The following is a 13,769-nucleotide window of genomic DNA, read 5'->3' as shown; positions in this document are numbered from 1 at the left end:
GGCGGGCGACAACGGCGGGCTTCTGCACCCCACCGCTGGTGGTAGAAGCACCAATGTTCATTGGGCCGGGGTTTGGCGGGCTCTGTGGCCAGGCCTGGACCGGTTTGCTGCCGGGAGCGTGGCTGGGAGATCTGTGCGATGGACGCCCCGCTCACCTTTTTGGCGTTCCACAGCAAGTCCGCCCGGGCTGCCACCTTCCAGGGGTCACTGAAATCCGCGTCGGACAGCAGCAGGCGTATGTCCTCGGGCAGCTGCTCCAGGAATGCCTGCTCAAACATGAGGCAGGGTGTGTGTCCGTCGGCGAGAGACAACATCTCATTCATTAAAGCAGATGGAGGTCTGTCACCCAAGCCATCCAGGTGCAGTAAACGGGCAGCCCGCTCGCGCCGTGAGAGTCCGAAAGTCCTGAGGAGCAGGGCTTTGAATTCCGTGTACTTGCCGTCTGCCGGGGGCGACTGTACGAACTCCGCGACCTGGGCCGCTGTGTCCTGGTCGAGAGAGCTCACCACGTAGTAGTAGCGGGTGTCTTCTGAGGTGATCTGGCGAACGTGGAATTGGGCTTCGGCTTGCTGGAACCATAGGTTCGGGCGCTGTGTCCAGAAACCCGGCAGTTTCAACGAAACCGCATGAACAGAGGCGGCGTCGGTCATTTCTGGTCCAAAAATCGTTTGGACCGTCGGGGCCACCAATTGTAGCGGTGTGCTACACGCAGCGCTAAAATTACGACACGGAGTCGGTAACTGCAGTCGAAGGAAAAACTTTATTCGAAATCCTAGCCTCACTTTTAAGCCTCCTTCAACCTGCCCCCCGTGGCGCAGAGGCTCCAAAGCTCTGTGCTCGCAAACCCCCATAGGCTATCTAATTGTGAGCCGGTTCGGATGTGCCAGGAAATGGGTCGCCACAACACATCAAATCATCACTGCTGCAGCCAATTGGTTTTAAAAGTCACATAATTAGTGAAATGGAGATCACCTGTGTGCAGTCAAGGTGCTTCAATTGATTGTGGTAAAAATACACCAGAATCTGGAAGGTCCCAACTACTGGTGAGTCAGTATCCTGGCAAAAACTACACCATGAAGACAAAAGAACACTCCAAACAACTGTGTAAAAAGGTTTTTGAAAAGCACAAGTCAGGAGATGGATACAAGAAAATTTCTAAGTCACTGAATATCCCTTAGAGTACAGTTGTCAATCATCAAGAAATGGAAAGAACATGGCGCAGCTGTAAATCTGTACTGTATTTTAGTAATAGCAGAATGAAGTTATCTCCTTCGGTTCAAGAATCTGACGTCTGAGGGCTAATAACTGTTCCTGAAACTGGTGGTGTAAGTGCCTAGGCTCCTGTACCACCTTCTCCATGGCAGCAGCGAAAAGACAGCACGGCCTAGTTGCTGGGGGTCCTGATGAAGGATGCTGCTTTCCTGCGGCAATGCTGCGTGGACATGTTCTCATGGAAGAGCTTTATTCATGATGAACTGGCCTGTATTCACAACCTTTTGTAGGATTTTACATTCAAGGGTATTGGTATTTCGATTCCAGGCTGTGATGCAGCCAATATACTCTCCATTCCATGTCTACAGAAGTTTGTCAAAGTTTTAAATATCATGCCCAACTTCCATGGAAAAAGCTGCTTGTATTTACCCTATCTATAACCCTCATAAGTTTGTATACATCTATTATATCTCACCTTATTCTAAGCACCAGGAAAAAGTCAAAGTTCAAAGTATATTATCAAAGTTCATATACAACTTTAAGATTCGTCTTCTTGCAGGCAGCCACAAAATAAACACAATAGAACCCAATAAAAAGCTCCAGACAGCAAAGACTATCGAACACCCACTGTGTGAAAAAAGAACAAATTGTGCAAACAATAAAAAGTAAACAATTAACACAGAAATTTAAACGCAACAGTCCCTTAGAGTCCACATTTACAGACAAGTGAAACCAGTGCTCAGTGGTGGGGAGGACATTACCCATAAAAGACTAGGCCATATCCACTACTTTTAGTAGGATTTTCCATTTAAGGGTATTGGTGTTTTCAAACCAGGCTGTGATGCAGCTAGTCATCAAACCCTCTAGCACACATCTACATTGGTGCTACAAAGTTTGTGAACACTGTAAAATTTTTTCTATTTCTGCATAAATATGACCTAAAATATGATCAGATGTTCATGCAAGTCCTAAATCTAGGTAAAGAGAACCCAATTAAATAAATAACACCAAAAAACATTACACGTGTTCATTTATTTATTGAGAAAAATTATACAACACTATATGTATTTGTTGGAAAAAGTATGTGAACTTTTGAGGTAATGCCTCCTTCAAAAAGCTATTAGGAGTCAAGTGTTCCAATAAATGAGATGAGTTTTGAGGTGTGGGTTGGAGAAGTGCCCTGTCCTATCAAAAAGACGCAAAGAAAAAGCACTTCAGGATGTGTATTATATACATTTCTCTGGCATTAAATTGGACCTTTGAACAAAGTCAAGTTACTGACAGAGCCTGCTCTTCAAGAAAAAAATCTGTTTATGTGCACCATGCCTCAATCAAAACAACTTTTCAGAGGACCTTAGAAGAATTGCAGAAATGCATGAAGATGGAAAAAGCTACAAAAGTATTTCTACAGACCTGAGTGTTCATCACTCCACAGTAAGAGAAATTATCTACAAATGCAGGAATCTCAGTACAGTTGTTCTTCTCCCTAGGGATGGGCATCCTGCAAAGAACACACCAAGAGCACAATGTGCAATGCTGAAGGAGGCAAAATAGAACCCAAGGATTACAGCAAACAACCTGCAGAAATCTCTAGAATTTGCTAAATTCATGTGTTCATGGAAGGACACCACAGAGGAAACCACTGCTTTCCAAAAAAAATTGTTGCATGTCTCAAGTTTGTAAAAGACCACCTGGATGTTCTACAATGTTTCTGGGACAAATGAGGCAGAAGTTGAACTTTTTGGCAGAAATGTACACCGTTGTGTTCAGAGGGGAAACCAACACCAAAACCTCATCCCAACTGTGAAGCTGAAAGACCTAAAGGTACGCAAGTCACTCAGACCAGAGGAATTGCAACCAAGAGTTCCGAAAGAGGCAGCGTTAGAGATTGTAGTGACATTAGAAATGATCCTTTAAAAATCGTTGGACACTGGCATGGTGCCAGAGGATTGGAAAATTGCAAATGTTACTCCACTCTTTGAGAAAAGAGGAAGGCAGCAGAAGGGAAATTATAGACTTGTCACCCTGACCTCAGTGGTTGGGAAGATGTGGAGAGTCAATTGTTCAGGATGACCTGATGAAGTACTTGGTGATACAGGACAAGATAGGACAAAGTCAGCATGTTTTCCTTCCGGGAAAATCCTGCCTGACAAACCTGTTGGAATTCTTTGAGGAGATCACAAATAGGATAGATAAAGGGGATGCAGTGGATGTTGTATATTTGGACTTCTAGAAGGCCTTTGACAAGGTGCCACACATGAGGCTGCTTACCAAGTTAAGAGCAAGAGCAAGGATGTGATGCTGAGGCTTTATAAAGCACTGCTGAGGCCTCACCTTGAGTATCGTGAACAGTTTCGAGCCCCTCAGCTGAGAAAAGATGTGCTGGCATTGGAGAGGGTCCAGAGGAGATTCACAAGGATGATTCCAGGAATGAAAGGGTTATCATACGAGGAATGTTTGATTGCTCTGGGTCTCTACTCGCTGGAATTCAGAAGGATGAGGGGGATCTCATTGAAATCTTTCCATTGTTGAAAGGCCTAGACAGAGTAGATGGTGGGAGAATCTAGGACAAGAAGGCACAGCCTCAGGATAGAGAGGCACCCTATCAAAACAGAGATGCGGAGAAATTTCTCTGGCCAAAGGGTGGTGAATTTGTGGAATTTGCTGCCACATGCAGCTGTGGAGGCCAGGTCGCTGGGTATATTTAAGGCTGAGATTGACAGGTTCTTGATTGGACATGACATCAAAAGTTACAGGGAGAAGGCCGGGAACTGGGGTTGAGGAGGAGATAGAAAAAAGGATCAGCCATGATTGAATGGCAGAGCAGACTCGATGGGCCAGATGGCCTATTCTGCTCCTTGTCTTATAGTCTTATGAAGCATGGTGGAAGGAGCATCATGGTTTGGAGTTGCTTTGCTGCCTCAGGGCCTGAACAGCTTGCAATCGTTAAGAGAACAATGAATTCAAAACTGTATCAAGATATTTTACAGGAGAATGTCAGAGTATCAGTTCATCACCTGAAGCTTAATAGAAGTTGCATAATGCAACAAGACAATGATCCAAAAGGCAAGAAGAAATCAACAGAATGGTTTAAAAAGAAAATTTGTGTTTTGGAATGGCCAAGTCAAAATGCTGACCTTAATCCTATAGAAATGTTGTAGAAAGACCTGAAGCAAGCAGTTCATGCAAGGAAGCCAACCAACATCCCAGAGTTGAAGCAGTTTTGTAAGGAGGAATGGCCTAAAATATCTCCAAGCCAATTTGCAGACTGATCAACAATTACCAGAAACATTTGGTCAAAGTTATTGCCGTACAAGTACCAGTTACTGAAAGCAAAGGTTCACATACTTTATCCAACAAATACATGCAATGTTGGATCAATTTTTCTCAATTTGTCAAAATTTTAAAGTCATGCTGAATCTTGGCAAACTCCTAAGGAAGTGGAGGCTCTGCCATGCTTTCTTCATAACTGCATTTGTATGCTGGGTCCAGGACAGGTCCTCTGCAATGATAACACCCAAGGAATCGAAAGTTGCTAACCCTCTCCACCTCATATTCACTGATGAGGGCTGGTCCATTGACCTTTGGTTATCTCTTCCTGAAGTCAAAGAGCATCCTGACGTATGTATCTTTGCTGTCCAGATGTTCCAGGGTTGAGTGAAGAGCCAATTAAGATGGTAATTGCTGTGGACTTGTGGCTGAGCCCAAGGAATCCAAAGTCACTGACCCCCTCCACCTCTGATCCCCGATGAGGACCACCGCATGGACCTCCCAGGTCTTGCTGGCATTGAGTGAGAGGTTGTTGCTGATTCATCACAACCTTTACTTGCTAATTCATCACAACCTTTGATTCACCCACGGGTGTGGTATTGTCAGCAAACCTGAACATGGCATTGGAGCTTGGCCTAGCTATACCTATCTATTAACTGAATTCCTCATTTTCTCTTGCACCCACCCTTCACCTCTTCCAACTTCCTAGGGATCCAAACATTGCTTTCAGTGCAGCTCCTGCACTTCCTCCTATCTAATGTATGACAGTCAGTGTTGACAATGTGGTTTCACTTACAGTGAAGAAACTACATGGTCTCCCACAGCCACCTTGATTATACTTTGTATGATCACTTTACAGGGCACCTGCGCTCAAAGTTTTTCTATTGCTGCCATTTTAATTCTTTACCCCACTCTGACCTCAGTCTGTGGCTTCTTTCACTGTTGTTACATTAAGAAATATTTCATCTTCCACCTGGACAAACTACAACCTTCTGGACTCAATATTGGATGTTCTGACTTTAGGTAGCTCATTCTTCATCTCTTTCAGAATTGTCCTGTTCTGCCTGTCATCATTTTGTTTGGATGTTTCGTATGTTTGTTTATTCTGTCCCTTAACTTTGCCATTTACGACACACTGCACTGACAAAGCAGCTTAAAATGCCACCCCCAAATTAACCCTTTTGGTCTTACCCTACCAGAGATATTCTCTTTGTACTTCCCATCCCTCCTTCACCCTCTCTGCCATGGAAAAATAACTTTTTTTCTCTTTCCCACTTCTGAAGAAGGATTCTGAACCTGAAGTGTTAGTTCCTTCTCCTCCTACGGATGCTGCCTGCCCTGCTGAGTGTTTTCAGCGTTTTCTGGTTTCACTTTTGCTTTCACACCAAAAGAGTGAAAACTATCAGGACAACAGCAGGCAAGCTCTCTAGTCAGAGGATAGTGAATCTGTGGAAATCATTGCCACAGACAAGGGTGAAAGCCAAGTCAATGGGTATATTTAAAACAGAGGTTGATAGGTTCTTGATTAGTCAGGGTGTCAAAAGTTAGAGAGAAAGCAGGAGAATGGGGTTGCGAGGGGTAACAAATCAGCCATGATAGAATAGCAGGGCAGACTCCATGGGCCAAATGGCCCAATTCTGTTCCTGTGTCTTATGGTCTTAAACAGCTTTGCAAATTGGGTGAAACAGACAGTTGAGTGCAGTGAACAAGGTAGCTGCATGTGCTGGAGGAGAATGGTCCACAGTTTATGATCAGTTTGCAGATTACTTCTAGGAATAACAAGCATCTGTTTATTGTGGATAAGCACAGACACAGCTGAACTTCTTCAGTATATCTTGCAATCATATCACTCATTTGCCCATTAACAAGAACAATTCAACATTTCAGTACTGAGGGAGTGACAAGAGTTTCCATTTCACATAAAAGTTCAAATGAGGACCATTGGTCCTCACCAGTGATCGCAAAAGATTCCCTGACGTAGCTTGCAGATGTAGAGCAACAGGGAAAACAAGGAAGTGTGTGACAAGAGACACAGTCAGGCAAGAAGCAAAGTTTGGGGGAAGATCTCTCACTATTAAAAAAAAAGTGGATGGCCTCTCATTTGTCTATAATGTCTTTGTTGATTCACGTAGTCTGGACCACATGGGTTTCCTCCCATAGTAGGTTAGTAGATGAATTGTAAATTGTCCTGTGATTAGGCGAGAGTTAAATAGGTGGTTGTTAGGCAGAACAGCTTGTTGGGCCAGAAGGGACTGTTCCATGTTGAATCTCTAAATACATTTTTAACCCCCTTAGCACCCCATTATTCACAGCCTCCAAACCCAAAAATGTCCTTTTGCTGGTACTTTGCTCTCCATCCTTTAATCAATCTGAAGGGCCTTGGCATAAAACATCAATTCTTTATTCCTTTGCGTTGATACAGCCCGACCAGCTGAGTTTCTCCAGCATTTTTATACATTTCTTTGGATTTCTAACGTCTGCAGAATTCTGCAAATTCAATCTGCAATCCATGCCAGTATACAACTCCCAGCACAATTTGTTCTAATTTTGGTTAATAATCTCATGTGAAGCCTTATCAATTGCTAAAAGCCCATCAACTCTCTCCTCTCATTTCTCCTCCTAGCTCTAACCTTAAAAGATTCAACAACAGCTTTAAAAAAAATCAAAGTTGATACTGCAAACAAGAGAAAATCAGCAGATGCTGGAAATTCAAGCAACACACACAAAATGCTGGTGGAATGCAGCAGGCCAGACAGCATCTATAGAAAGAAGTACATTTGACATTTCGGGCCGAGACCCTTCGTCATGACTAACTAAAAAAAGAGATAGTAAGCGATTTGAAAGTGGGAGGGGAGGGATAAAGCTAAGAGCTGGGAAGTTCACTGGCAAAAGGGATACTAGGCTTTCAAATCCTTACTATCTCTTTTTTCCATTAGTCCTGATGAAGGGTCTCGGCCCGAAACATCAACTATACTTCTTCTTATAGATGCTGCCTGGCCTGCTTTATTCCACCAGCATTTTGTGTGTGAAAGTTGATACTGCTTATTATTCTATTATTATTTTAAATGGCTCATTACCACTTCCTTGGTAATACATTCCTATTGCTTTCCTATCCACTGAGTCAGGGTCACAGGTCTACAGTTCCCCGTTTACTTACTCGCTCCTTTCCAAAACAATTGGTTACATTTACTACCTTCCAACCTGAGAAAACAATTCTGGATTTTATGGAATTCTACAAGGTGACAACCGGTGCATCCTCTGTGAAATCATGTGAGAATCATACTGATAACAGAAAGCACAAAGAGGTAAACAAAAAGCATTCTGGTTGCTAAAGGAAGGAGGAAGGCATACCCTTCCAAATATCTACAGATTCAGGTGTGGCATTCAAGCTGTGGAAAACAGGAATATTAAACTTCCATTCAAAAAGAAGGAATAGTGTGTTTTATCTCTGTACAACAGAGTTTAATCTCAGCATTGAGAAAATTCTAGGAACAATCAGCTAGAAATATGGATCGAGAACTTACAGATGGAGCTTAATCCAGACAGGAATAAGGAGTTGCACTTTGGGGGTCAAATACATAAGGTGAGTATACAGTAAGTGGCAGGATCGCTGTACAGAGAGATCTAGAGGCACAAATCCACACCTCCCTGAACATGGCAACACAATTTGATAGGTGGTTGAAATGTTAAGCATATGAAAGCTGGGAAATCATGATGCCACTGAATAAAACTTTATACAGTTAGTATTGTAGGCACTCTGATCACTGCATTACAGGATTGATGTGGAGGCTTAGGAGGGAGCAGAAAAGGTATACCTGGAGTGATTGGACAAATTTGGACTGGAGTGTCTGAATCAGAGGGGTGAACCTATAGAAGTTAATAAAATTATGAGAGGAAGAGGAAAGGCAGGAAGCCCGAGTCTATAGATAGGGTAGGAAGGTAGTGTCTTTTTCAGTAGGGTGGAAACATCCAATACTAGAGGCCACAGCTTTAAGGTAAGAAGGGGATGGTTCAAAGATTTGTGCAGTAAGTTTTTTTTTCTTGTTTACGCACAGGTGCCCAGGAAGAGGTGCTGGTGGAAGCACTTGCAATATCAATATTCAAGAGGAATTTATATAAGCACATGAGCAGGCAGGGATGGAGGAATATGGACCACCTGCAGTACTTTAATTTAGCATCACAGTTGGCACAGAAATGATGGGCCAAAGGGTCTAACCATATTCTATAATCAAGAACAGAATTGGCTACACACACAAAATGCTGGTGAAACACAGCAGGCCAGGCAGCATCTGCAGGAGGAAGCACTGTCAAAGTTTCAGGCCAAGACCCTTCATCAGTACTAACTGAAAGAAAAGATAGTAAGAGATTTGAAAGTAGGAGGGGAGGGGGAAATGCGAAATGATAATAGACCGGAGGGGGTGGGGTGAAGCTAAGAGCTGGAAAGGTGATAGGCAAAAGAGATACAAAGCTGGAGAAGAGAAAGGATCATGGGACAGGAGGCCTAGGGAGAAAGAAAGGGGGAGGGGAGCACCCGAAGGAGATGAAGAAAAGGCAGAGTGAAGGGCAAAGAACAAAAAGGAAAGGGGGGGAAATAAATAAATCAGGGATGGGTTAAGGGGAGGAGGGGCATTAACAGAAGTTAGAGAAGTCAATGTTCATGCCATCAGGTTGAAGACTACCCAGACGGAATATAAGATGTTGCTCCTCCAACCTGAGTGTGGCTTCATCTTGACAGTAGAGGAGGCCAGAGATAGACATATCAGAATGGGGATGGGACATGGAATTAAAATGTGTGGCCACTGGGAGATCCTGCTTTCTCTGGCAGACAGAGCGTAGGTGTTCAGCAAAACGGTCTCCCAGTCTGTGTCGGGTCTCACCAATATATAGAAGGCTGCACCTGGAGTACCGGATGCAGTATACCACACCCACCAACTCACAAGTGACATGTCGCCTTACCTGGAAAGACTGTCTGGGGCCCTGAATGATGGTGAGGGAGGAAGTGTAAGGGCAGGTGTAGCACTTGTTCCGTTTCCCAGGATAAGTGTCAGGAGGGAGATTGGTGGGGGCGAATGAACAAGGGAGTTGTGTAGGGAGCAATCCCTGCAGAAAGCAGAAAGAGAGGGAAGGGAAAGATGTGCTTGGTAGTGGGATCCTGTTAGAGGTGGCAGAAGTTACAAAGAATTATACATTGGACCTGGAGGCTGGTGAGGTGGCAGGAGGATGGGGTGAGGGCAGAAGTGTGAGAAATGAGAGAGATGCATTTTGAGAGCGGAGTTGATGGTGGAAGAAAGGAAGCTCCTTTGTTTAAAAAAGGAAGACACCTGCTTCGTCCTGGAATGAAAAGCCTCATCCTGAGAGCAGATGCAGCGGAGGAATTGCGAGAAGGGAGTGGCATCTGGTGCTCCCCTCCCCTTTTCTTTCTCCCTAGGCCTTCCGTCCCATGATCCTTTCCCTTCTCCAGCTTTGTATCCCTTTTGCCAATCACCTTTCCAGCTCTTAGTTTCACCCCTCCCCCTCCGGTCTTCTCCTATCATTTCACATTTCCCCCTCAACCTCTTACTTTCAAATCTCTTACTATCTTTTCTTTCATTTAATCCTGACGAAGGGTCTCAGCCTGAACCGTCGACAGTGCTTCTTCCTATAGGTGCTGCCTGGCCTGCTGTGTTCCACCAGCATTTTGTGTGTGTTGCTTGAATTTCCAGCATCTGCAGATTTCCTTGTGACAGAATTGGCTGCCACTTTGAGAAGTGGGAATCGATCAGAGAAAGCCAACATGCATTTGTTTAAGGTAAATCACGTCCAATTAAAAATACAGTCATGGAACACTATAGCACAAAAACAGAACCTTCAGCCTATCTAGTCTGTGCCAAACTATTATCTGCCTGGGTCCCATCAACCTGCACCAGGATCACAGTACTTCATACCCTTCCCATCTATCCACTTATCCAAACTTCTCATAAATATTGCACTTGAACCCTCATTGTTTTCAAGAGAGACAATGAAGTACTTGCAGTTGTTCTTGTATGCAGAGGATCCAAAAGGCATATGATAAAGTGCAATGTGATGGAATCACCATTATGACTGAAGATCACAGAATGAAAGAGGATATAGCAGCGTGGATGGAAAATTGGCTGTGTGACAGGAAACAGAGCATTGCAGGGAAGACTAGCATGAAAGTGCACAGTGCATTTCTTCAGGAGTGGTATTTGGATCATGCTTTTAATATGTACAGTATTAATGGATTGGATTTGGTTGTGCATCATTAAGGACCCCCACCATCCAGAACATGCTCTCTTCTCACAGCTTCCATCTGGAACTTCAGGACCCACACCACCAGATTCATGGAACATTTAGTAACCCCTTAACCAACAGACTCTTGAACCAGGAGTTAACTTCCCGCAACTTCACTCACCGTAACACTGAACTGTTCCCACAACACTTGGCTCACTTTCAAGGATCATACAACTCATGTTCTCAATATTATTGCTCATTTATTTATTTATATTATCTTAGTGGGGTTTTTTTGTATTGTATTTACAGTTAGTTGTCTTTTGTACATCGGTTATCTTGTATGCAGTTTTTCATTGATTCTATTTTGTTTCTTTATATTTAAACCATAAAACCACAGGACACGAGCAGAATTGGGCCATTCAGCCTATCTCTATCATTCCATCATGGCTGATTTATTATCAACCCCATTCACTTGCCATCACCTTATAACTTTTGATGCCCTCAATGACCTTACTAATCAAGAACCTACGAACCTCTGCTTTAAATCAAAACAGGGCACCACAGTAGCGCAGCAATTAGCTCAGAGCAGATTCCAGTGTCTTGTGAGGAATGTCTGTACATTCTTCCCATGGAATGCACGGGTTTTCTCCATGTGCTCCGGTTTCCACCCACAGTCCAAAGATGCACTGGGTAGGTTAATTGGTCATTGTAAAATTATTCCATGATTGGGTTAGGGCTATACTGGGATTGTTCAGGATCACTGGGTGGTTTGGCTCAAAGTACCTGTAAAAAAATTAAATAAGTATACCCAATGACTTGGCCTCCACCGCTAACTGTGGCAATGAATTCCAGAGATTCACCACCCTCTGGCAAGAACTTCCTCCTCATCTTTGTCCTAAATGAACGTCCCTCTACTCTGAGGCTATGCTGACTGGTCCTACTTACTGTGTACGCCCACAAGAAAATGAATTTCAGGATAGCATATGGTGAAATATATGTACTTTGATAAGTTTACATTGAATTTTGAACTTCATCAATTTCTAAATCTGCCGATAACAAAATTCAGAACCAAAATGCAATGAAAAAGATTGTGGCAGACCTCAAGGAGATGTCAACAGGCTGGTGGAAGGAGAAATTCAATGCTGAGAAATCTAAAGTGTTACATTTTGCAGAAAGAATGGGAAAGACAATATAAATTTGAGGGCATGATGCTCAAGTGTGTAAAAGGACAGAGAATACATGCACCATTCATTGGCTGTGGTAAGACAGGTTGAGAAAGTTATTAAAAAAGGATCCTGGGCACAAGTTCAACAAGGAAATTGCAATAAATGTAACGTTAACTGATTTGGCCACAACCAGAGTATTATGTACTGTTCTAGGTGCTGAACATATAGGTGAGATATACAAGTTTTAGAAAGGGTGCAAAAATTACAGACTTCAGTTATGTAGGTGGTCTGGTGAAGCTGGAAAGAAGTCATTGCTGCTGGTAGATGGGCGAAGAACAAGCACACACAATGAAGGTAACTGACAAAAGAAGCAAATGGAATGCAAGTGTTTTTTTTAAAGGAGAAAAAAAAATCACAGCAAATGGCGAGAAAATGGAATGTACTGCCACAGGTAATACTAGAGGTAGATTTAATTTTTGCATTCAAAAAGAAAGCTGGATAACATCTGATAGGAAAATATTTTCACAACCACGGGGATGATGGGACTAGCAAGATTGCTCACAAGTGGAGATAGTTATTGGTAGGCAGAGGGCCTCCTTCTGCACTGCAATTCTGAATTGATGTTTTCCTCTGCCTTCTCTTTAACTTTTTGTAAAAGTATTAACTCCAGAATTCCATTGAAAAAATTGTGCAAATTTGGGCTTTGTGGTATCAGATTATAGATGACAAGATTTTCATTACATTTTATTGCCATGTAATAAAAGCCCAAGTGTTACTGCTGAATGGAAAACCTGAGAATTTGCATTCCAACCTCCTGATGCCTTCATTGATAAGAGTCAGAAACTAGTAAAAGGCAGAAAGGAAAATCAGACCTGCTCCACATACCCAAACAAGCCTTTCATTTCTAGAGCAAGGCATCCCAAAACATTGTCCAGATAGTGAAAAAACACACACACAATGCTGGAAGAACTCAGGTCAGACAACATCCATGGAAGGAAATAAACTGTTGACATTTCCGGCTAAATCCTTCATCGGGACTGGAAAGGAAAGGAGAAGAAGCCAGAATAAGGTGATGGAGGATAGGAAGGAGGACAAGCTGACAGATGGCAGAGGAGACCAGATGAGATTGAAAGTGGGTAGGGTGGGGGAGGCGGGTGAAGGAAGAAGCCGGTAAGTGATAGTTAAAGGAGAAAGTGCTGAAGAAGGAATCTAATAAGAGGATAATGGACCATGCAAAGGGAAGAGCACCAGGTGGAGGTGGTGGGCAGGTGAGGAGATGAGTAGTAGTAAAATGGGAATCAGAATTGGAAATAGAAAGAGAACAGGGAGGGGGAGAAAGTACTGGAAGTTAGAGAAATCAACTTTCAAACCTTCAGGTTGGAAGCTACACAAACAGAATACAAGATGTCGCTCCTCCAACCTGAATGTGGCCTCATCGTAGCAGTAGATGAGGCCATACACTGACATAGAACCATAAGATACAGAAGCAGAATTCAGCCATTCAGCCCATAAACTCTATTCCACCATTCGATCATCATCCCCCTCAACCCGATACTCCAGACTACTCCCTAACTAATCAAGAACCTATCAATTTCTGCTTTAAAATATACCAAATGATGTGGGCACCACAGCTGTCTATGGCAATGAATTCCACAGATTCAGCACCCTCTGGATAAAGAAATTCCTTCTCATGTCTGTTCTAAAGGAGCATCCTTGTATTCTGAGAATGTCTCTTCTGGTCCTACACTCACCCACTATTGGAAACATCATTTCAATCTAGGCCTTCCAATATTCAATAGGTTTCAGTGAGATTCCTCCTCATTCTTCTAAATTCCAGTGAGTACAGGCCCAGACCCATCAAATACTTTTGATTCCCAAAATCCTTTCAAC

At 43.2% G+C, this 13,769-nt stretch overlaps 1 protein-coding gene across 6 annotated transcripts in view; it reads right to left on the bottom strand.

Moving 5' to 3' along the window:
* The window catches only part of chd6 (chromodomain helicase DNA binding protein 6), a 338,589-nt gene that overhangs the window by 314,405 nt on the left and 10,415 nt on the right, over window positions 1-13,769 (bottom strand). For 4 of the 6 annotated variants that reach the window (XM_059981076.1, XM_059981077.1, XM_059981082.1 and 1 more), the window contains exon 2: window positions 2,626-2,713. The exons of the other annotated variants lie outside the window; for them this stretch is intronic. In XM_059981076.1, the coding sequence (XP_059837059.1) occupies window positions 2,626-2,712 (87 nt within the window). In that variant the 5' untranslated portion in view covers window position 2,713. The remainder of the gene's footprint in view (window positions 1-2,625; window positions 2,714-13,769) is intronic. 6 annotated transcript variants of the gene reach the window in all.

Source organism: Hypanus sabinus, chromosome 9 (genome assembly GCF_030144855.1).
Source record: "Hypanus sabinus isolate sHypSab1 chromosome 9, sHypSab1.hap1, whole genome shotgun sequence".
Classification (NCBI taxonomy): Eukaryota; Metazoa; Chordata; class Chondrichthyes; order Myliobatiformes; family Dasyatidae; genus Hypanus; species Hypanus sabinus.
This window is presented reverse-complemented; position numbering and strand designations above follow the sequence as displayed.